We start from the raw sequence: 24025 nt of genomic DNA, 5'->3' as shown, positions 1-24025 counted from the left end.
AATAAAACAACATTGAGAGAGCGAATCTAAGATGTCTCTGTTTGTATGGATCAGTCAGCATCCAATAAACCCAAAACAGTTATTTTCTATTCATTAGATAAATTAGTCGGAGTGCCTCATTCTGAGTTTCCGGATGATTCTGCATCTCTATAGAAAACCATCATTTTCTCTGTGTGTCTCTTTTTCCTCTTTCAGTAAGTGATTACAGCATTATTTTCAGTACTATGAGGAGGTGAATACATTTTTATGCTCTCAAGTCCCTATAAAGTGACCTTGAAAAGTTCTACAGAATGCATAATATTATTTCAGTGGCACCTGGTTTTCTGTGCGCTCCCTGATATGATCCTGCAGGCTTCCGTCATCTTACCAGCTCCTTGTCCTTCCCTGAGCTGATCAACCTAAACCAGTTAGGATCTGATAATGACCACTATGCTATTAGGCACTGGATGAGTGTTAATGGGAGCTTCACAACTGGTCATAGTGAAAATCTGATCAATGCATTTGCGATAAAAATATGATGTTACATTTTTACAATAAGCGCCCAATGACTTTCATGCATTTTGTTGCTACAATTCACTGCATGTTGGAACCCTTTTATTCAGAGAACGAAATCAAAATAACTTTACAACTTTCAGAAGGTCCTGCATTTGTCATAATAACTTCGACAGGGACACAAGAAACCCATTGTGAAAAAACGGCACCATTTTCTTACCTGCTGGTTAAAATTATTTCACATTAACTGCGCAACCGCCAAAGATTCGCCTGCAGAGCAAAATAAACAAGGCACATTTTTGGTAAAAAATCTCCATAGATTGTTTAATACAACATACCATATTTTCAACATTTCAACATCAATAAAATTGTGTTAATAAAAAAGAAAAAAAGAAAGAAAACAAAATGCATATTACTTTTATTGCACAGAACAACTGAAACATTTTTCATACTAGATTTTTTCACCTTTTTAGGTTTGCGTTTTTTCTTTAGTATAAAAGAATATAATGGACCACATCAATGCACATTATCATTCTGGGCTGAATGTCAGAGGGGGCAGAGGTCATATAAAGATTTATTCGACGTAATAGGATGAGAACAGCAGGTAGACCACAGAGGCAGAGGATCAGAGAAAGATTCAGGTGTGCATGTGTCAGATTAACTCTAAAGTGGATCAGTAAGGGTTAAACCATCTGTGCAGCTCCTCCATCTGCAGCCTCAGTCAGCAGCATAAACCACTTAGCAAGGCGAAACCCATCTACACCCGAGCAAAAATCCTGTGCATAAACACAGTTCATTGTTCTTGCAAGGAAATCACCTGCCCTGCTTGGCCTAGATTAGAAGCACACTTAAAACATAGCTGGACTGTGGAGTGAATTCATTGAACTGTTGCATTTCAGCACAAAAACCTGCTTCATATTTACTAACCAGTCAATTTTTTAACCGGTCTCTATCTAGCACCATGCAACTGTGCTCTCCTTTCGGCATAAACATGCCTACTTTCAATTTATTCCCGTTTCTTTATTCACAAACAGTGTCTAACGTTGTGCTTTTACCACCTGTGGAAACAGATGCGGAACAACATTAACCAGGAGTGCTCATTCTTAATGAATTCCCCTCTTGCATTTATATATCTGTCATTGTAACAAACCAGCACCGTTTCAGTTCTTAGATGTACTGGCTAACTTTAAAGCTGTGTCTTTGGGTACCAATGCTTCATATAATGTAAAGAAAGAATGATTTGAGAACATAAGACAGGTCTAAGACTAAGTCCATTAGACGGGCACGAGGCCGTAAGACAGGTGTAAGACCCATGAGACATATCTGAGAGCATGAGACAGGTGTGAGACCCAGCGACGGCAGCAGGTGAAGGTGATCGAGTGCTGTCAAGCATATTAACACTCTCACCTTTTGATGAAATGATTGATTCTGTTAGGAATTAGCTCACTTTCGCACATACACACTCTGAGACAGAGCTGTACATTCTTGGTGTACGTAGCTTCTCAGGAGAATAAAACTTGGAATGGGTTTTCTATATAAAAATGTGATCCTGCAGTGCCATTAAATGGGTTTAAACCTGACCAGGCCACTACAGAAATGCTCACCTCAGGCTACAGCGATCTACATAAAAATAAAGCAAAACACACAACAAAAGTTACATAATTACTGCTGCTTTGACTTGCCTAGCCATTAATCCAACATTAAACAACCTGTACTTGTTTATCCGGATGCTCGAGTCGTAAAATTCCCTCGGCTTATCCAACAAATGCATTAAAATAAGGATCCGACAGCAAAATGAGAACCAAACATCAGAGTACAGATACAAAGAAAGAAATGTGCTTGTGAAAGTTGCGCTATACAAATATTTCTCTATGGCAGGAAAGGAAATGCAATCTATTATGTTCCTCATTCTGTTGTTAGACACAACACAGAAGATGAATTTGAGCAAATTCAGCTGTTAGGTTTGTTAAATGTGCTTTTCACCCCTGATTTATCTATTATTCGGTCATAAAACTATTCATTTAAGTAGAAAACAAGAAAAGAATGGGTTAAACAGACAAACAAACAAAAAGGATGCGGGCAGCAGGACAGCCGGTAGAAGGATGCTCTGCCTTTGCATTCTGGAGGTCGGCAAAACATTTTAAGGTTTAGTTTTTCCTTTTTTTTTTCATGTTTTTTTTTTGCCCATAAAAATCCACAGGAACTGAAGTGTTTTAAAACAAAATCCTCTCTCAAAGATATTGGTCCCCGTAGGCTGAGTTTAAGCGGCCATCACAGAGGAGTGCGCACGAGGACATTTTCCCCCTCTCATGTTCAATATTGAACAAAAGCACCGACCCCTGTGCAGCACATCCATCTTTAGAAAGGGGGGAAAACACCCCTCCTCTATGGGGAGCTAGTCAGAGCCAGAGGTTGTACAGGCAGGGAATCTCTGTTTTTTTGTCTTTGAGTCTTTTTTTGAAAGGGTCTTTTGAGCTCCCTGGTTGGATTATATCATTTTCATGTTAAATTTCCGAGGGCCATCATTGCCGCTGCTGCTCATCCCAGCATCCGATTTGCGCGGGACATACTCTATCTCAATGTTGTGTTTGCTGTTGCCTTTGCCTCTGCTCCAAAGAAAGAGCAGAACAAGGCAGAACAGAACCACACCCAAAAAAGAGATGAAGCCCATGGTGGTGGCAATGATTAGCGTCTTTATATCAAAAGGGAACGGGACTGTTGCTCTTGTTCCATTGGCTCCGTTGTCATTGGGTTGGTTGGAGATAAACGCCAAGGTTTTGTTGGGTTGGTTGGGCCAGTCTGGAGAGTAACTGTGGACATGTAGGTGAGCCAAAGCGGTATCGTTTCCACCTGCATTGCTAGCAATGCACACATACGTCCCATTGTCCTGAATCTGAGCGTAGCGCACCTCCAAGGTGCCATCCGGGAAAACAGTGAGCCGTCCTATCGTTCTCGTAGTGATAAATTGTTTTTGTGGAGAAAGCCACATGATGACAGGTGTCGGGTCTCCATCTGCTTGGCAGATGAAGTGGACGGTGGTGCCTTCATCAACGAACTTCTGCTGCGGTTTCCGGTCTCGGATCCTGGACTTGCGACACGTGAAGTAATTAGGCTGCAGCACATCAGGAAAGTCCTTGAACTCTTTTCCCTGAACAAACTCGGGTGAGGAGCAAGTTGGCTGCTGTCGGTTAAAGTTGAGCCTCCAGCGGCGTCGGAAAACCCAAAGCAGACGGCAGTCACAAGCCAGTGGGTTGTCGTACAATGCGAGGGTCTCCAGGTTCCCCACCGAATGGAACACAGACTCCTCCAGGGTGGTAAGGGAGTTGCTGGACACATTGAGGATTTTCAGGTAGTTCAGACCTCTAAAGGAATAGGGTTCAATCATCATCAGTCGACCGCCTACCAGATGCAACTCCTGCAATCTGAGCAGGTCATGGAGCCGGTTGCCCTCAATCATCTGAATGGGATTGTAGGACATGTTAAGGAAACGAAGATAAACCAGGTGCCTCAAGGCCAAATATGGAATAGATGTCAAGTTTGCATTAGTGATCGTTAGGGAGGTAAGATTCAATCCGTATAAGCAGTTAGTGGTCATGGTATCCAGGTAGGGCCAGTTGGCGATCTCCAGCACTTTGAGACGGTAGAGCCGCTTGAAGCTGTAGTCTCTGATACTGTTGATGTTGAGGTTTCGTAAGCGCAGCGTGACCAAACTGTGCAGGTGCGTGAAGGCCTCTGTCGGGACAGAGGTCAAGTTGCACCTTTCTAGTGTGAGCTGCTCCAGGCTGCTGAGGCCGTGAAATGCCCTGTGGGATATGAAGACAAGGTCATTATCCCCAACCTCCAGAGAGCGCAGGTTGTAGAGGTCCTGGAACATGTAGTCCAGCAGAATTACGATCTTATTTTCACTGATGTCCAGCGTTGTTAGGTTACTGAGGCCTGTGAACACTCCCAGCTGGATGAGCTTCAGCTTGTTGCTGCGCAGTCCCAGAGTCTGCAGACTGTAGAGGTTGTTAAAAGCCCCAGGCTCGATGGTTGAGATGGTGTTTTCATTGAGCTCCAGCTCTTCCAGCTGTGGGAAGGCAGAGAACTCATCCGGATTGATGGTTTTGATTCGATTCTTGCTGAGGTCCAAGAGTCGTGTTTCTAATGGGATTCCCTCTGGAACGGACATCAGCTTCTTGCGATGGCACAAGACTGAACGCTCCTGAACATTGCACTCACAACGAGATGGGCAGCCCGTGGCAGAGCCAGACAGCACTGTGCCCAGCATTAAGATTAGAATGGGCTGCCAGCATGCCACCAGGAAGCTGTGCCCACTCACTTCCCCTGCTACCATCCTACCGGTTACCTGCACACACAGAGAAAAAGAGCGTTGAATTAAAAAATATGAAATCCAAGGAATCCAAATCAATAAACAATTATACCACACAGTATTGAACAAACTTCTAGTGTGTTATTTTCTTTGGCAAGCAGGATATGGCTCTAAAACTTGAGTGAATTGTGTATTTGTTGAATAATATTAATTCAAAGAGTGGAGAGGGTAAAATAGTGTTTTACTGAGAGTTTGACTACTATAGCACAAATCATTTTCATTTCCAAGGTGTCAACTGTGTGTTTCATCACATTATAGGCTCATAGATCTATGAGCTAAGGACTGTTGGATTATTCAGAACTGTGAAAAGGAAGAGCCAATGGCGTGTACTTGCATAACTGTGCGAATCGGCACTTTTGGATTCTATCTTCTTTGTTTTGACCCCAACTAGTTCAGCTTCAAAGGCTTTTAACACAGAGTAGCACTCGTGCTAACTGAGCTCAGGGACTTGACTTGGAATCCATTGCAAAGGTTACATCACCATCATAAGATATTTATGAATCCTTTAAACCTCTGGCGCACCTAACACAACTGAGCAGTGAGTTGAGAAGGCTGTTTCTGTGTCCCAACCAGCCTTTTCACTCTCAAATCCTTCACTCTCAAGAATCTTCACACTTCCTTGTCTGGGATCCATATGAAACGATGACATGGAGGCATGTGTGTGAATTTATCCACAATTTTCAAGGAGAAATCCACTTCACAGGAAATCAGCAGGTGCACACATTAAATAGCTAGCATATGCAATCTGTGAAAGAGACCAAGAGACTAAATATTGGATTAAGACCGATCTGAAACATACTTGCTCTCTGATGAATTACTAAAAGACATGCTGACCATTGAAATCTGTACACAGTGATTCTAATGCATCCTGCATCAGCAAAAAAAAAAAAAAAAAAAAAAACATATTGTGAGGTTTAACTACTTAGCTTTGGTTTGGTTGAGTCTTCCATGCACTTAAGCCATGAAAAGAGTCTTTAAAATAACAGAAACACAACTACAGGATTAAAACAGACTTAATATACAATCTCTTTTCAATGTATATTTAAGTGGAAACCATTCCAAAACCTACTTAGCTACCTTGCCTACACAGACATCTTCTGAATAGAATTTCGTAAGGGACTTATTCTGAATGCTCTACATGGGCAGCAACTCCACAAATTGAGTTCACTCACAGAGGTGGACTTACCAATTAGGCAATGGTAGATTACTTCCTTGGGCCCCCATAAGCCAAGGGCCCCCTAAAATGCTTTTCATATATACAACATGCGCATTAAGCATGAACACAAAAGCGGTTGCTGTTTACAGTGTTTATTACCAAGACAAACGTCTGTGTGTCTGAATTGAATGTGCTTCTGGTGTATCCTGCTTGTTGCAAATTAACATATCACACATCTGAAGCTGTAATTAAATATTGAGCAACAGTGCATATTATTTTATATGTTTATTGTTTTAATTGGCACTTATTTACGAGAAGGACCCAACTAGAAAATGCATACGCACTACTTTTTTGGTTGATGTAATCCTTAGGTGTAAATGTATAATTTTATTTTTCATTGTTTTTTTCAGTATCATTTAAATTTGTAGTTAAGATAACTATAAATAACTGTATTTTAAAGATTAGAATTAGACAGCCTTTGGAGAGTGTATGAGCCCAGGCAAATAGGCTTACACTGGTAACCCATCAGTTGATTTCCTAGATAATATAGGCTATATTTTTTTTTCAAACTTTTCTCATTCTCACTAATTCAAGTTTTTATATGAATGAATCTCTGAAGGGAACCGACTTCCTTAAAAGTCTTGATGGCATTTTCATTTTATCTGATGAAGTAGGGTTAATGAGCAGAGCGCTGCTTTGTTTACATTAGTTACCGTTGAAACCACTATATTTCTGACGCTCTAATAATCCCATCTGCAGTTTTTGTTCAGACCAATGTGAAAATCGAATCACAAAAAATGTAAAATATATTATTTTAAATTAATATAATGATTTATACTTCTGACTAATCCTTTTTCTTAAAAAAAAAAAAATGTGACCTTTAACCACAAGTCTTAAGTGTCAATTTTTCTAAATTGAGATTTATACATAATCTGAAAGCTACATAAATAAGATTTCTATTGATTTATGGTTTATTAGGATCAGACAATATTTGGTTGAGATACTATTTGGAAATTTCGGAATCTGAGGTTGCAAAAAAATCTAAATACTTAGAAAATTGCCTTTGAAGTTGTCCAAATAAATTCTTAGCAATGCATATTTCTATTTAGAAATTTATATTTTGATATATTTACGGTAGGAAATTTACAAAATATCTTCATGAAACGTGATCTTTACTTAATGATTTTTTGGCATAAAAGAAAAATCTATAATTTTGACCAATACAAAACATTGCTAAAACTACACCCCAGCGACTTAAGACTGTCTTGTCTTGAGTCAATTACTTTTTTGTGGTATACAACATGAAAGATAGCCATTATAGCATGTGCATGAAAAATGCACATTTTGCAAAAAAAAAAACATTTCTGGATTTTTTTTCACAGAGCTCCTTTAAGTGCATTCTGGGATTCCCTTATCTGTCAATTGTAAGATTTTTAATAATTCATAACGGTTTTTGCATAGATAGCACATTTACAATGACTTAAAACACTGTCTAGGTAGGCAACTCACTTGGTTTTGGAACACAGCTTGCATCTTCACTGAATCTCAGGTTTTACAATATTTTATTTTTGGTTTGCTGTCACACTATTCTCTGCCAATCTGTCGTATCTCTGATTAGGGTTTCATTTCCACTTACACAGCACTGGAATACTTCTGTTGAAAACATCAAAGCATGTTCATTTCCTGTTCATGTAGCACAACATCCCTGTCGTATGATCATAAAAAAGATCTACAACTTGCATTAGGAAGCCTGATGCCAGCAATGATTGCTTCTGCCCTGAAAGGCTGTAAAAATATGCCTTGTGATACTGATACAGAGACCCCCCACAAGCAAAGGACTTTTCAGTTCAAAGAACTAGTAAAGCTTTGTGAGCCTTAAAATGGTTCTTTAGGGAATCGCAAATCTTGAAGCACAATGGCCATTAAACAGAGTCATTGGTGTGCAGAAGAACTCCACCCACCCACGCAAACACAAAATAATTGTGCATATCTCCAAGAATGAGCCTGTTACAGGAAGCTAAAAACAGAAAATATCTTGTTAGCATATTCCCAAGTGCAAATTAAAATATTCTCAAATTATTTTGCATATCCAATCAACTCACAAAATAATTCACAACTGTGTGCAGGATAGGTTAGGCGGATCCATTTTTTTTTTCGATCTTGAAAATGTGTGCAAAAATATCTACACACATGCAGGTAGTCAACAAGAATATTTCTAATTCTAAAAGAATATATAGAGGAAGTGATTCATTTCAGAAGAGGCCAATTTGGATTTTTGTTTGTAATTTGCCGATTTAATAATGAATAAACTGCAGTGATCTAACTGTGAGCCCCAGTTGTTCATCAGGGTCAATAATGAAGCCACTGAAGGGTTGAGTTTGGCTGGAAGCATTCAGCATGTGGCCCAGAGGCCCGTGTTAAGCACTGCTGAGGGGAGGCTGGGTTCTGTTCAAAGCAAATTAAACAGCCTACAGTGTGTGCTGCCAAAACCTGAGAACATATGGAAATAATCTTCACATGAATCTGACATGAGAGAACTATCACTGCTATCTGGTCATCAGGCTAGCAACAAGCTGAAACATTATTCGGCTAATGATCTATCTTTGGAAATCTTATCAAATAGCATTATGCATTATCTCACAGTGAAAAACAGAAAGGAAATGCATGATTGTTAAGCCCTCCTACTGAAACCTTTAATCCTGTGTAAAATAATAGAACAGTAGCAGATAAAGTAATGACGTAAGTGCAGTACATAAACTAATGCAACTAAGTAGTTTATGCAGTAATCTGGTGAAGTAATGCCTTGAGTTTGTGTGTAAAGTAATGCAGCAAACTGATATGTATAGTAAAAGAGAGGCAGAATTAAAAAATGTGCAGTAAAGTAGTGTGGAATCTAAAGTAATGCAATGAGATAATGTATATTGTAATGCAGCTTTGTAGAATGAAGTGTAAAGGGGCAAACTAGCATGTAAAGTAACAGGTAACAAGTCAATTGAAATAATGCAGTTGGTAATTTATAATAACAGCATTAGTGTGTAAAGTAACAGTGGGATTATGTGTAAAGTAACAGCAAAGTTGTATGGAAAAGATGTAGCACATGAAATAATGCAGGAAGGTAGAGTGTAAAATAAAATAAATCAGTGTAAAAAATAATGCAATGCAAGTAGCATTTATTAATGTGAAGTGAGGCAGTGTGTATAGTAACAGTGTGGTGATGTGTAAAGTAACAGCAGATAATGCAGATATAACAATAATGCAGAATGGCAGTGGAAAGTAATGTGATGGCCAAGGGTGTAAAGTACTGCATTATGGTAAAGTGTAAAGTAATGCAGTTAGGTAGCATGTAAGTAACACGGTAAGCTAGTATGTCAAGTCATGCCAGAAGGTGATTTGTACAGCAATACGGTGAGGCAGTTCCTAATAAACATGTCAAGATCGCATCTTCTCTATTCTGATGTGATCGTATTTCCATCCGTTGCATCATTTACTATTATATATTTATGATACATCTAAATCTATCACAGTAAGACTGTGAATTACTGCAGTCTGAAGCAGGGCGTTGTTACCCAGCGGCAACAATCCCACTTAAAGAAGGCAGCTAAATACCTGAGCAGCAGAATCCTCCTCACATCTGTCACTGCGATAGGAGCAGCACGCTAAGAGTCTAATCTAGTTCAGAATCAACCTGTTCGCTAATCCTTCACACACACACACACACACACACACACATATAGGTGGACTCATTTCACCTCAGCTTCATGTAGGTCAGTTCAGCACACAGACACCTCATAGGACAAACAAAGTTAAACACACACTTGGATAAGAATAACACCACTCCGGCTCATCCGTAAATCAATCTGATTAATTGACTTAATGAAGCTCTGCTGCTACTCTCTAGAAGACTTTGAGTTCTCCAAGTGACTTAAATCTCTTGAATCCGTTCACCATGTACATCATCATGTACAGATTGTTTCCCAATTCATTAAATGAGAAAAATCTTTTTTTTTTCTCCCCCATGGGGAAGAAAAACCACAAATGAGATCTCATTAATATCTCAACTTTTCCTAGAAAGTAATGAGTATACACGGAGAGCAAACTGAGATACTTACTGCCTCATGCTTCTTACGTATCTTAAGTATTATTACTAATGTCTCCTCAAGAGTTTCAGAGGAGATCTCATTAATGTTTCAAAACGTGCTTAGATTTGTCAAGACAACAAGCCTGTAAAAATCAGATGTCAAATGTCAATATGAACTAAGGTTTTTCATTAATCTACTAAATGACCTGAGCTTCCATCCATTAGTTTTATAGTTTGGTACTTCTTCTCTGTGTGAATAAACATTTTATTAGTGTCTATTTTTATTTCTCCTTGACTCAACCAATGCATTAGTTTGGGTGGGGCTATCAATTAGTCAGACCAATGGTATACAAGGGGAGTGTTCAGGAAATGCATCCCATTATATATACGATTCAATTTGGTGATGCTGCTGGCACAGAAATTGAAGATTATGGTACACTTAAAAAGGACAAGTTTTTCCTGTTTTGACATTTTTTGCATATAGACAACAACATTGTTAAACTGTCGTTAAAGTCACCATTCGCACAGATCTGCGAAAATGACTAAAATCGCTGTATTATGCATGCCAAGCCAGTAGTTGGCAATGTCACTTTGTAAAGACACACTACACGCCTGTGCACATGCCTATAGACTGAACATACAATATGCTAGCGTCTGGCATTACTATTTGCACAAATTCATGTTTTTTAGTTAACACTGAGACGATAATGGTAATCATTTTCAACCTGATTTCAAAAGTTTGCATTTCCAGGCCCCCAAAACGCCAATGTTGTGTAAATAAATGGCAACACACATGAAATGTTCTCCTTTTTTAATTGAAAAAGTCTCCCGAGGTATAAAAGAGCAAAATACATGCAACAAAATGTTCCTCTGGGCCTTTAAAGTCAGCCTTTGAAGGTAGACACGACCAACAAACCAGTCACGTCTCTCTGTTACAACAGAACGCCTTCATTTCAATGACAAACAAGTGTCAGGAATGAGATTGTATCGTTCACTTAAAACATTCCTGCACAGAATGCCTAGAACTAAGACACACACACTCATACTCCATATCTCATGGTCCGTGGCTGAATCCGCTCATTTATTTGTTACACTTGCTGCAGAATCAGCAGCGTGTGACTGAGTGTTCCCTCATTAGAGACCTTCTCCTTGCCTCTCCGCTATTATTGTGTCTGTAGAGTAACTCTGGTTCAGGGAGTGCAAACAGTACACTAGGTTCCTATTCAGAGCTTCAGATCTTCTGCTGACCTTCTAAATACATGTCCTCCCAGAAAAACCAGCTCCATGCTTCAGCCCTAGCAGCTCCTCAGAGCTCAAACCTCTCAGTTTTTTTGCTTTCTTCGCTCTGTCACTCTCTGTTTTCCTCTCTCTGAGGGGAGGGAGACACAGTGACCCTGAAGCTGCAGGAAAAGAAGCATCAACACAAGCCCACAATGGCAGCTGGAATCGGGAATAACAAGGTCCAACACAAAAGACGTCCTAGCGCTGAGGAATCAATCACACAGGGCAGGTTTTCTCGCTGGGTGTGAGACAAGGGTTTACAAGCAGGATTTACACACAAGCATAAGCTAGACTGAAAAACCTAGCCTCACTGTCTATTGTCTATAAAGGAAGCTAGCTTCTGCGGCAGCAACCTTACTGAAACGGAACCTTGTAATTAATTGATCTGATACGCTCTTAATGGGCAAAAACTCCATTAATGGTCCCTTTCTGGCTGTTAAGTGGACTGACTTGCATTAAAGGAACTTACATTCACAGCTGATTCCAACAGAGTTTGACGTTAGCATGTCGCTAAGCTAATGACTTGAAACTCTGATACAAAAAAATTAAGCTGTCAAATCGATTAATAGCGATTAGTGGCATCCAAAATAAATGTTTGAGTTTACATGATGTGTGTATATACTGTGTATTTTTATATGTATATATAAATACACAGATACATGTATATATTAAAGAAATATTTACATGTGTGTTTTCTTAAATATATACATTCTTGTGTGTTTTTATGTATTCATATATACATAGTACAAACACATATATGATATAAACACAAACTGTTATTTTATATGTGATTAATCCATTTGACAGCCCTAATACATTCAAGTCCATTGAGAAAAGAAATTGCACACTTCTCCCTTATAATTTGAGTTATGGTTAAACCTAATCAGACCTGTAATCAAAACATGATCCACAGATACACACAAAAACTCTAAGACAAAAACTGGCTTCCATTCCCTCACTTAATGATTTTATTACTTTCATGGGACATATAAAACAAAGCTAGATCAGCAGCTGTCACGCTCCAAAATGAAAATGATTACAACATTTTAATTTATGGGTGAACTGTGCATTTTCTTAGACATACCTTGACCTAGCTACGATTTTATTCTCAAACTCTAGTAAAATTGTTTCAATTTGTTGGAGAAAATGTCTTTTAGATTCATAGAGAGAGAGCCAATAGCTACAGTAACCTCAAATTACAACTGATCAAGTCTTTTACAAGGATGAAATTGCGTTTTGAACCGCTAATCATGCTCTGCAAGCAGGAGGAGGAGGCCTGGAGATGTGATGCAGAAATGCATGCTGGGAAATTGATTGTTTTGCATTGCATCTGCCAAACAAAGACATTAAGACTCTGAGATGAGTTCTGTCAGTCTAATGCATCATGGGCAAATTCACATACACATGACCAGCAGGTTTCTCTCTTTAACTGGAGTGTACAGAGAACCCCTGACTGACGCCATGTGACCTCTAGTTCAGATCCAGTGATGCAGTTTTCACATGACACACAACTTAGCTGAATGTTGAAGCCTAGGGTTTAAAGAAGCATTTATTGATTTTATTTGATGAAAAAAATCTGTAAATATGTGAAATATGACCATTTAAATGTATCGGTTTGGATATATTTTAATCTAATTTATTCCTGTAAAGCTGAATTTTCAGCAACATTACTTCAGTCTACAATGTCACATGATCCTTCAGGAATCATTCTAATAATATGTATATATATGTATATATATCTGGTCCTCATCATTAAACACAAACTGATCTGGGATGACCTTAAAAGCCACAAAGTAATGAATAATCTTGTACAATACATTATATGCACTAGGAAACCATTCTATAGCATCTGTGTGTGTGTGTTTCAAAGTGTGTGTGTGGGTTTCTCGGTTCAGTCTCATGACTCATTCACCGTTCCCCAAAGCATCTCTCTTTTCATTTATTCAGAGAAGAAAATGAGTGTTAGAGAAATGTATTTAGCTGAAAAGTAAGGCATGCATACGTTTTCACAGACTTTAATACAGGACCTAAGGTGATCGCTGGTGTCCTTTTTACGCTGCTGATGTTTTTCAAAATATGCTTCAATAGACGTCAGGTCTGTGTTATGTAACTTCAGTACATAACCTATAAAAGTTGACTGAATCATTTTCAGTCGCTGCTGTCAGTTTGTTCCCTGCTGGGAAATCCAGGTAGATGTCCTGGAACATGCTAGCTGCTAATTAGCTTGTCCAGCTACCAGTTCATGCTGTTCTTTGAACACAGAGGCTAATGTTTTAATGGAAACCAGCTACCATGTTTCAAAATAAAGCTAGCATGTTACGGTGTCAGAATTAGCTTGATGTGAACACATTCACACAAGATAAGTCATTGTAAATGCACTTGGTAGTAAAAAATGCAGTATTTGACCCATATTTGTGTAAGCTATAAATCATCACTATAGTTATTGCTCAAAGTTATCATATTTTCCACCCGAAACTTGCTTAATTTGTGCCACACATAGGGCCCTAATAAAATGAATTTACATTTTAATGGGTTAGTCATTCATTTTCATGCCATACAAAAGAAAAAAAATATTAAAAACATTCCTGAACTATCAATCTTTATTGTGCACTACAGAGTGCTTCTCATTCATAAGCCACATTTCTGTGCAAATCGTTCATAAAGTATTTTTTAAAATAATCATTTTAAATAACATTAAATGATTTAACTAACAATTTACACACCAATTTGCTCATGAATTAGGTCTATTGCATGGTTTGTATCTTGTTGATTTTCTATTATACAAGGCATAATGTAGAATATTTATACACTACATAGCTGTAAAAGTAATTTATCATTAAATATTTATTCTATTCTGTTCTAATGATGGCTGCAGATAAACTTTGACAGGGTTGGGTTCATATAAAACATAGACACAGGTATTGATTTTGTTCTGTGCACAGGCACTTCATCCACACACACACAATTTTCTTTCATAACTGTGTGTTTCTTGTCAGAGCGACTCATTACAGAATGTCATTTTAAAGAGCTCTTTTAAATTCACGCTGTACCGCCTGATTCACTCTCCGCTCTGCTGTAGATGATTTACAGTCAGACCCGCATCTCTAATGACAGGAATGGACTCATGCATGTCCAAAAACCAACACAAATGTGCGAAATGACACATGATTTGACACTCTTTCAACAGCTCTGAAAAAGCTCCTTTTTTTCGCCATTGATTCAAGCGTTTTAGTCAGAACATGTTAATGCCTTGATGCCCATCAACAGTATTGATTGGCATCGATCAAACAGTGCTTGATCTCCACATTTTTGATCTCCTGATTAAGATTAGATGATTTCAATGGAGGAGGCAATATTATGGATAGTGAACTCATATTTTAGCCAGAAGCAATGGTTTAAAGTTAAAATGTCTTAAAGAAGGATTTGTTTCTTTGTTGAATTGCTTCTGAACATGAAGCTTTTTGCTTCACAAGGTATTAATTGATGGACTGGAGTGGACTGGAGTGGATTACTTATGGATTATTGTGATGTTTTTATCAGATGTTTGGACTCTCATTCTGACGGCACCCATTCACTGCAGAGGATCCATTAAAGAGCAAGTGATGCAATGCTACATTTCTCCAAATCTGTTTAAATGAAGAAACAAACTCACCTACATCTTTGGATGAGCTGAGGGTCAAGTTTTTAGGTGAAGTTTTAGGTGAACTATTCCTGTTGACTGATCTTGACTCTGTACTGAACTCAGAATGCTCTTTTAAAGGGGCCATCAGATGCCCATTTTCCACAAGTTGGTATGATACTTTAGGGTCTTCGTGAAATGTCTGCAACATATTTTGAAGGACTGCCCACGATTAAAGGTTTTTCTGGTCTACTAGTAGTCATTCATTTTAAGCATTTGTCGATTAATCACACATTTTTTTTATTAATAAACCATGCTAATAAATCATAAATCACGCTAATAAGCCTTTTATTGCCTACATAGCCTAATAGATGCTGAAGCGCATGCATAAAGCTTGCCACAGCACACTGATAAAACTAGTGTTTTCGGCTTAAGAGATGAATTCGGCGACATCTCCGAAGTAGTGAATGCGCCTGCATGCAAGTTTCATACGGATTACATAATCTGAGAATATTTTTTTTTTCTGATTTTAATTGGTTCATTTAAAAGCAGACATTTCAAATTACCAAAAAATCACTTAAAATGGAAATAAACAGAGCAAATGTTTTGCATACACATGAAAGGTGAATTTAGGTTAAAGCACTTAAATGAATTATTTAGTAAAAAACTTTATTATTTAATCTGTGAAGTTCCCTAAATCGCTTTGGAGGTGGAGGTCTGGAGGACTACTTTTCTAGATGGATGAACTCCTGCTTACATTTTCTTTTTATGAATTTGAGCCAACAAACGTGCCCTTTTTTTGGTATTCTTAAATATTGGATAGAACATTACATAAGCAGGTCTACCACAGCAGTTTCATGTTAATACATAAAAACGTAATGAGAGGTTTTTGTAAATACACGGACTAAATGGAGACACTTTTACTGTGGTGTGTATGGATATAGAGATTCAATCTGACAGAAAAAACTGTCAATACTTTTCTCTTTGGAGTCAAAGGTGCCTTTCCAAATTGTTACAGCTTAGTCGAACCCAGAACATTCCTTTAAGCTGGTGTGACCTGGGTTTGTTCCAGCAGAATTCGTGCGATTCATAGACCTGATCGTCTTCCTGCGAATCCATCAGGGAGTTTGTGTAGTGGAAATTGAACTCTGCATTCATCTATAATATGGAAAGACTCTTGATATCAGTCTGTCATCCATCAACAAGCTTCCTGTCGGTGCTGTTAGCTGTGTCATCCTCTCTATCTATCTGGAAATGGAGCACAACCACACCCCTCCTCTGTCTTTCCTCTTAAACACTGGCTTTCAGGGATCTCAAACACACACACACACACGCACACACACACACACACACACACACACACGCACACTAAGCTCAGTTTACACCAACAGTTTTCTGTCTCTCTCGCTCAGGCTCATGAATCGCGTTCTATCTCCAGGCATCTGCTAAACGGCGCACACTCATCGTCTCCTGAAACACAAACCCTTGGCAGAGATCACATGACCTCTGTAACTCCACCGCCTCTACAACGCTTTGTTCCTCTCTTCAGAACATAAATCTCGGTTCGCTTTCTATTTTAGTCACTGCTGATTGATCGGAAAGATTCAGAGAGGAAATTCAACGACGTAAATCAATCCTACAGAACCACAAAACACACATTTACACACTTCATAGGCTTCTGCATAGGTTAACATTACACCGTCCCATAATGCAATGGGCCTGTTTTACCATTATAATATATAGTATACATAGGCTGCATTCCTAAGAAATAAAATTACTGACAAAAACATTTCTCAAATAATTTTTGTTTACTTTTGTCAATGATAATGAAAGTGAGGTGAAAATTGCTAATTTAATTATTTAAATTAAAAAAAAATTTTTGTAATTATTTACAATTATTTTAATTATATTGTCTTAAAGAAGCATCTAGAAAGACATGGTCATTTGAAAAACAAAAGCACACATATATATATATACATATATATATATATATATATATATATATATATATATATATATATATACACACACACACACACACACATACATATATATATATATATATATATATATATATATATATAATCAATTGAATAATAATTAATATATAAAATGTCTGAATATTTGTTTTACTCAGTAACTGAAATCAATTAATATGATGAAATCTTAAGTACATTTAATGAAATTATTTTTATTAAAGGACAAAAAACTACAAATGTGAACACTGTATGCAGACTCATAGTGTAAATTCAGATAAATTACTAATGCTAGTTTTTGTCCTCCACAGACTTACAATATTATTCAAAAGTCTGGGGTCGGTAAGATTATTTTTTGAAAGAAATTGATACTTTTCTTCAGCAATAATGCATTAAACTGATCAAAAGTGTAAGTAAAGATCAAATTTACAGTATAATGTTGTATATGTGTACTACCGTATACTATGTATTTAGCTTCAAATAAATGCTATTATTTGAACTTTCTATTTATAAAAGAATCCTAAAAAATGTAATAAGAAATAACTTAATGTTAACTATTAAGAAATGTTTCTTGAGGAGCAAATCAGCATATTAGAATATTTTCTGAAGGATCATGTGACTCTGACGATTGAAGGAATGATGCTGAAAATTCAGCATTAAATCACAGGAATAAATGACTTTTTTTTAATTTAGTTTGTTTTAAATGGTAAAAATATTAACTCTTTTTACTGTATTTTTATCAAATAAATGCAGCCTCGGTGAGCATAAGAGCCTTAAAGTTTGAACAGTAATGTATGCTAGGATGTGTCAGAAAAGTTTTTAAGGCAGGGCTTAGTGAAGATGGCTTCAAAAAAACTGAGTATGGCTCCTTTAAGAAAGCTCTGACACACATGCCCATCTGATGTTCTTTTGGAAACATTAATTATCTGAGCTGATGCCCTCATGTGGATCTAGGCTAACTGCTGGTGCTACCGGCATATTTACCTCACATAGTAAATCCAGCAGGAATGCTGATGAATAAACAAATCCAATTAAAGAAAGCGTTAGTCTGGGAATGCTTACCTCAGCCTCTTTAACACACACACACACATATACACACACCTTTAAGCAGCACCGCCATTAGGCATCACTGCACGACTCGACTGCCCTAAAGAATTTATAACCACTTGATATCAGATCACTAACGCCAATCGCTTCAAAGATACACACACAAACACGCATAGGCAAACACTGTACACACACAAACCTGATGGGTGTTGCCATCTCATTCAGCAAGCAAAACCAGCTGCTGAGCTTCCATCGATCTACTGGCCTGAGAAGAATACTGATTACACACACACACACTCCAATCTGATTTAACACAAGGGCACACACACTTGAAAATACATTAACAGCTATGGTTATTTGAGAAGTACTCACACTCTCTGTCTCAGATCTGCATGTTAACAGAAGCCCCGCCCACAACCACAATTCAAAACTTCCTTCAGCAACAAAACAAGCACCACTACACTACGATACAAGCTCCGCCCACACAGAAAATCATTTTGCACATTTTGGAATGTGACGACTGTGACAGTCGCAAAAGATATCGCTTGCACAGACCAAATGAAAGCAGTCATCCTGCTGAACCAATGGCACGTCCAAATACTTCCCTAATAATTTTGGGAAAACATTTCAGTCAAACTGCATTAGGCTACATGTACATCAGGAAATTAAAATTCTGCATTTACCCTTATGTCATTATAAAATTTATTATTATTATTATTATTTTTTTTAATGTAAAAATAACAAAACAGATCACCAATTTAGATTTTGGACATTTTTGATTTGTTATAATGATACTACTATTACTACTAATTATATATATATATATATGTATATATATATATATATATATATATATATATATATATATATATATATATATATATATATATATATAATTAGTATATATTAGTATATACACACACACACACACACACACACACAGTTTTTAATGAATAATTTTATTTTGATTATTTAATATCTAAATATCACAATCATACTTAAGCTTTGATACTTGTTAAATAATAATAGATTATTGTTGTATTTATTTTTTGAATTATTTTGCCAATTTATTTACTTAAAATAAAATAATTAATTAAAAACAATTATCAAAATTTTGAAATCAAAATGACAGATTACAGATTTTTACAAAGAGCTGTAAATAAAATAATTCTCAGTTGCATCTTGTTGCCTGAGGGAGGTTTTCTTTATTGCTTATGGTCTCAATCTAAAGCTAAATTTCTGGTATTGACTCAATTCTTTCACCCAGTCACAATTCAGGCATCGCCCACAGACAGACGAAAAAACACAACCATAACACGAGCGCCACCCACAACCACGACTACCTGACATTTCCAAGTTGTTCGCATAGAGTCTTCCATTGTGATTAACATTTACTCAGCAGGACTACAGCATCTTCTCCCTGCAACACTAATGAGCTCTGCTGGCTCGTTACTGCCAATTCATTTCCATCATAAAAACATGAAACCAGCGTACATGTATCATACATAAATGCAGTTTCATGTCGCTTTATGGAAACGTAACTGCACGTAATGTCTTTTTAAAGTGCAATATGATGCTGCGGCATTAAACATCTGCTAGAGAATATCACTAACATAACAACAAAGAGAGGAAGAGAGGAGTATTCCTTTGACAACGCACAGGCAAAAATCCTGATTTCCGAAATAATTTAATTTGGATGCACCGTGCCTGACTATTCGCTAAACAGACAGCAATTTAAATTTCAGGAAACTAATGCAAAACTAATGGATAAAATAATAGTTATTCAGCAGGGCTTTTCTCCTGGGCAAAAAGCATTTCATTTAAAGATTAGTGGTAAGCTGCTCTTCTTCTCTCTCTCTCGCTCTGACAATGAGACTGTAAGTGATTTGACTTTAAAGAGCCAGGAGTAAAGTGAGCATGTGTGAGTGACAAGTCAGCAGCAATAAGACACAACGGGACAAGCTCCTCCCCTTTGCATGCCCCTCCCACCCATCTGTATAACTGCAGATCTTTTCAGTCTTGTCCTACACAAGTCAGTGTATCCATCTGCAGACTCGTGAGGACAAAGCTTGTGTATTTAACAATATCAAAATGTGCAGACACAAATTAAATGCATAAAAAATATTTAGATTTTTTTAATTCTATGTACATTTGCTTAAAAGGGACAGTTCACCCCAAAACGACAATTTGTCATAAATTCCTCCAAGACCTGCATGACTTTCTTTCTTGTGGAACACAAAGGGACTTGTGCACTAAATTACAATCAATATTTTCAGTTCATAAGGGAAGTGACACGAAGTCTGATTTGTTTATTATTATTTGAGTAAATATTTTATTTGGAATTATTTTAGATTTGACTAACTTGTGCACTATATTACAATCTTTATTTGTTTATGAGAAGTAGCACCGGGTCTGACTTATGAATTATTAATTCATAAGATTATTATATCAGATTATTTAATATCTATTTATTCAAAACTATTTTATTTTTATTCAAAATTATTTTATTTTAGTAGTCCATACGACTTGTGCACTATATTACTGTCTTTTCCTCTTATGAAAAGTAGCACTGATTCATGAATTATTTATTATTTTGAACAAATCTTTTTAATGAATCAGTTGGTTCAGTTCAAAAAAAGAGTCTGAATGATTCATTCACAAACTGAACTGCTCTCATGTTGACTCACTGAATCACTGATCAGATGGTCAGTGAATAACTTACATTTGGTTAATTTTTTTTAACAAATTTATCTCAATTGCAGAAGACACATAGATATAGCACACATATAAGCACTTTTAGGGCAATCATACGATGCTTTCACATTATTTTTTCAACGTTTGAAAGCATCAGTTCTTTTGTATTTTATGGAACAAAGCCATACAGGTTCAAAATGATATTGAGGTGAGTAAACAATGACAAAATGTACATTGACTGGTAAAGTATTACATGTAAATGACCCTTTACTCCATGTGGATTGGGGATTGCAGTCAGAAAATGTGTACCCTGGGAGTTCATGGTCACCTTGTTGGTTATACAGTTAAAATTTCGCTTCACACTGTGCTGCAAACATGTTCATCAAGAAGTCCAGTGTCACAGCTTGAGGTTTAAAAAGAGAGCATCGCTACTATCCTGTCGAGATGACATCAGTCGGACCTATTTGTACATCATATTATTTGCACACTTGAGTAATGAAAGTGATTTCTGTTGACACAAAGCGAATTCATTGTCCGCCGATGCCTTTATTAGAGTTTGAGTGCCGTCCATCACGCCGATTACACTTGTAAAACCAGCGATCACATTATTTTTTCACCATTGGAGACAGTAAATGCACCAGGTCAAACATACGCACAGTGGCAAGCACATTGTCACGTCAAGGCTGCTTTTTACAAATGCCCACGTGGGTGTAACAAACGGCTCTTCAGAGCATAGCTTTCCAAGTTTATATGTACGTGAGGTTTATTCACGAGGGCCCTGAATTCATAGCTAACACCGAGGAAGTGATATTGGGACCAGTATTTCTATAGGAAATCGTTTAGCTCCTGTGAGATTCATATGAAGAACTAATCCAACAGCAGCAGACATAACGGATAACCCACACACACACACAACCCAATAGAGTCCAAGCCAGCTGGGCTGAAATTGCCCAGACTGATTTAATATTCTGTGTGGACAGAGATATCAGCAGCACCTGGCATCAAATCCTCAACTCCAAATCAGATCAATTCAGAAATCAACTTCACTGAATGGCACAGTAGTTATTAAAGACAGCTGCTCATTCTGAATGATGGTTCTCCAGCTTCGTTCAACCACTCCAAAGCCTTTCTGCACGGATCTCCACTAACATGATTGAAGCAAACAATAAAACACCATAAAACCCAGCACATTTTCCACTGACATTACATTGATTTCATTTTCAAAGGCATTTTTTTTTACTTTATGAGATCTTTATTACTTTCTAAAAATGTTTTCCATCCTTCTATGTCAAAAGCTTAAATGTGATAAAATCATACACTCTTTAGAACAAAAGTTTCAATTTCAATTCATTTTTTTGTGAACAGTCCACTTAAAACATTTTCATTTTTTCACTTTCAAAAGCTTTTTTTTTTTTTTTTTTTTTTTTTTTTTGCCTTTGAGCGCCCCTCGATTTATAACCATGTCAAATTTTTTTCTCCCTGCGTGGTGAAATATTTGTGGTTTCTTCAATAACTACATAACAAAATAATTTAATCCAGAAGAAAGCTTCACAACCCAGACTGACCCAAATGCTTAATTGTCTGGTAAGATGTCTGTCAAAGATTTAACAGTAAAATTAGATAATGTGACAATATGACAATATATTATGCAAAGTTATATATATATATATATATATATATATATATATATATATATATATATATATATATACACACACACACACACACATATATACTGTATGTACAGGTAAATATATAGGTGAAGGGCATATAGCCTATTTATGTATGTATTTATTAATTTCATTTTAGATAACACACACACACACACACACACAGGTTTCACTCTTAAATATATAATATAGGCAGTCTCTCTCACTCTCAAACACACACACACACACACACACACACACACACACACCTTAAAATACGAAGCGTTGTGAACTTACAGCATCATTCTGTATCGCTGCAATAACACATACACGGATATGTTCATCTTATAAAACGCGACGATCCGTCCACGAACACCGCTGAAAGTGCTTATATATAGCCGTGCCTGATAAACCCTTGATATCTTCATGTGGTCACAGACATCATCATCTTCATCTTCATCAACATCATCTCTCGACGGATCGACGAGCTCAAGATATTCTGCTCCCCTCCGTCTGTCCGATTAAAATCACAGCAGTGATTCGGTTCTTCTCCCGTCTGCAGTCTGGACTTACCCCAGCGCCTCGCACACGCGCGCGCACACTCACACATGAACGCACGCGCGCGCGCGTCTCCAAGCAGCGTTTATTCAGCCTCTCCGAAATGTCTGAACAGGTAAACTGCCACGAGACGAGCATGTGAAAGATTCTCACGCACATACTGAGAGAAATACACCTCTTCCTCACGACAGCTTACCACGAGAACCATAATTCCCGCCAAAATATTAGTAAATAGCCTAACTAGTGTAAAATTAATCGATACTGAATGCATTAGGGACACGATTATATTAAGTTGACTAATTTTTAAGTAACTGCAGGGTATTTGGAGGGAATTTTATGTTTTCATGGTAAATGTGTGCTCAAACTGCGATATATCTTTAAATGTTTATTCTTACAGAACACATAGGCTACCATGATGGTAATATAATATCATACACCAAACCTGTATGCATTTATCTTAAGCAACTCGAGAATAGTACAAGCATAACCCATTGAATAAATGCGATACCCGGACAGTACAATTGAATATTCACCTGTTTGACCTTTTCCTCACTACTGCCATATTTCTGACGAAAAAGAAATGGCGGTGAGAAGCAATACCAGAAAAAATATTGATGGTTTTTGAAATATTACTGGTTTTGATCCACACAATTAATTAATAATTTACAGGCCTACAAAAAGGTAGTCAGCACAGCCAAATCTGACAGATTCCAACGTTACTTAGGCTACTGAATCCATAATTTATTTCTTCACAGCATGAGGGGCAGTTTACTCAAAAATGAAAACTTGGTCTTCATTTCCATTACCCTCAAATCATTCCAAATATGTATGACTTTCTTTGGTGGTACAAAAATATTCAATACATCTGCAATATTGAAATATACTATGGTGTTACCTTTTGGTACAACCTACCAGGGGCGGAGCGGGGGGGTGGCTAATGGGGCTTAAGCCCCGAATGTTTTGTCAAAAGCCCCGAATCTTTTAGCTTTTTTAAAATAACTTCAACTTTGTTTCATTTCCTCTCAGTCTCTCAGACTGGAGCGGCAAAAAAAGAAACAAAAGCTCTATTACTGTGCGTTGTGGCGGACGGTAAAGCATCACGC

General features: G+C 37.3%; 1 protein-coding gene across 2 annotated transcripts in view; it reads right to left on the bottom strand.

Moving 5' to 3' along the window:
• Positions 1–2644: 2644 nt before the first annotated feature.
• The window catches only part of LOC113066673 (leucine-rich repeat and immunoglobulin-like domain-containing nogo receptor-interacting protein 1), a 69767-nt gene continuing 48386 nt past the window's right edge, over positions 2645–24025 (bottom strand). Inside the window, exons 1-2 of one of the 2 annotated variants that reach the window (XM_026238620.1) lie at positions 22662–22913; positions 2645–4840 (exon numbers count right to left, since the gene is read on the bottom strand). In XM_026238620.1, coding sequence (XP_026094405.1) covers positions 2981–4828 — 1848 coding nt within the window. In that variant the 5' untranslated portion in view covers positions 4829–4840; positions 22662–22913 and the 3' untranslated portion in view covers positions 2645–2980. Of the gene's footprint in view, positions 4841–22661; positions 22914–24025 lie in introns of those variants that run through there. The other variant, XM_026238621.1, reaches the window with a different exon arrangement.

This window comes from Carassius auratus, chromosome 50, assembly GCF_003368295.1.
Source record: "Carassius auratus strain Wakin chromosome 50, ASM336829v1, whole genome shotgun sequence".
Lineage (NCBI taxonomy): Eukaryota > Metazoa > Chordata > Actinopteri > Cypriniformes > Cyprinidae > Carassius > Carassius auratus.
Note: the sequence above shows the minus strand (reverse complement) of the source record. Positions and strands in the feature narration are given on the sequence as shown.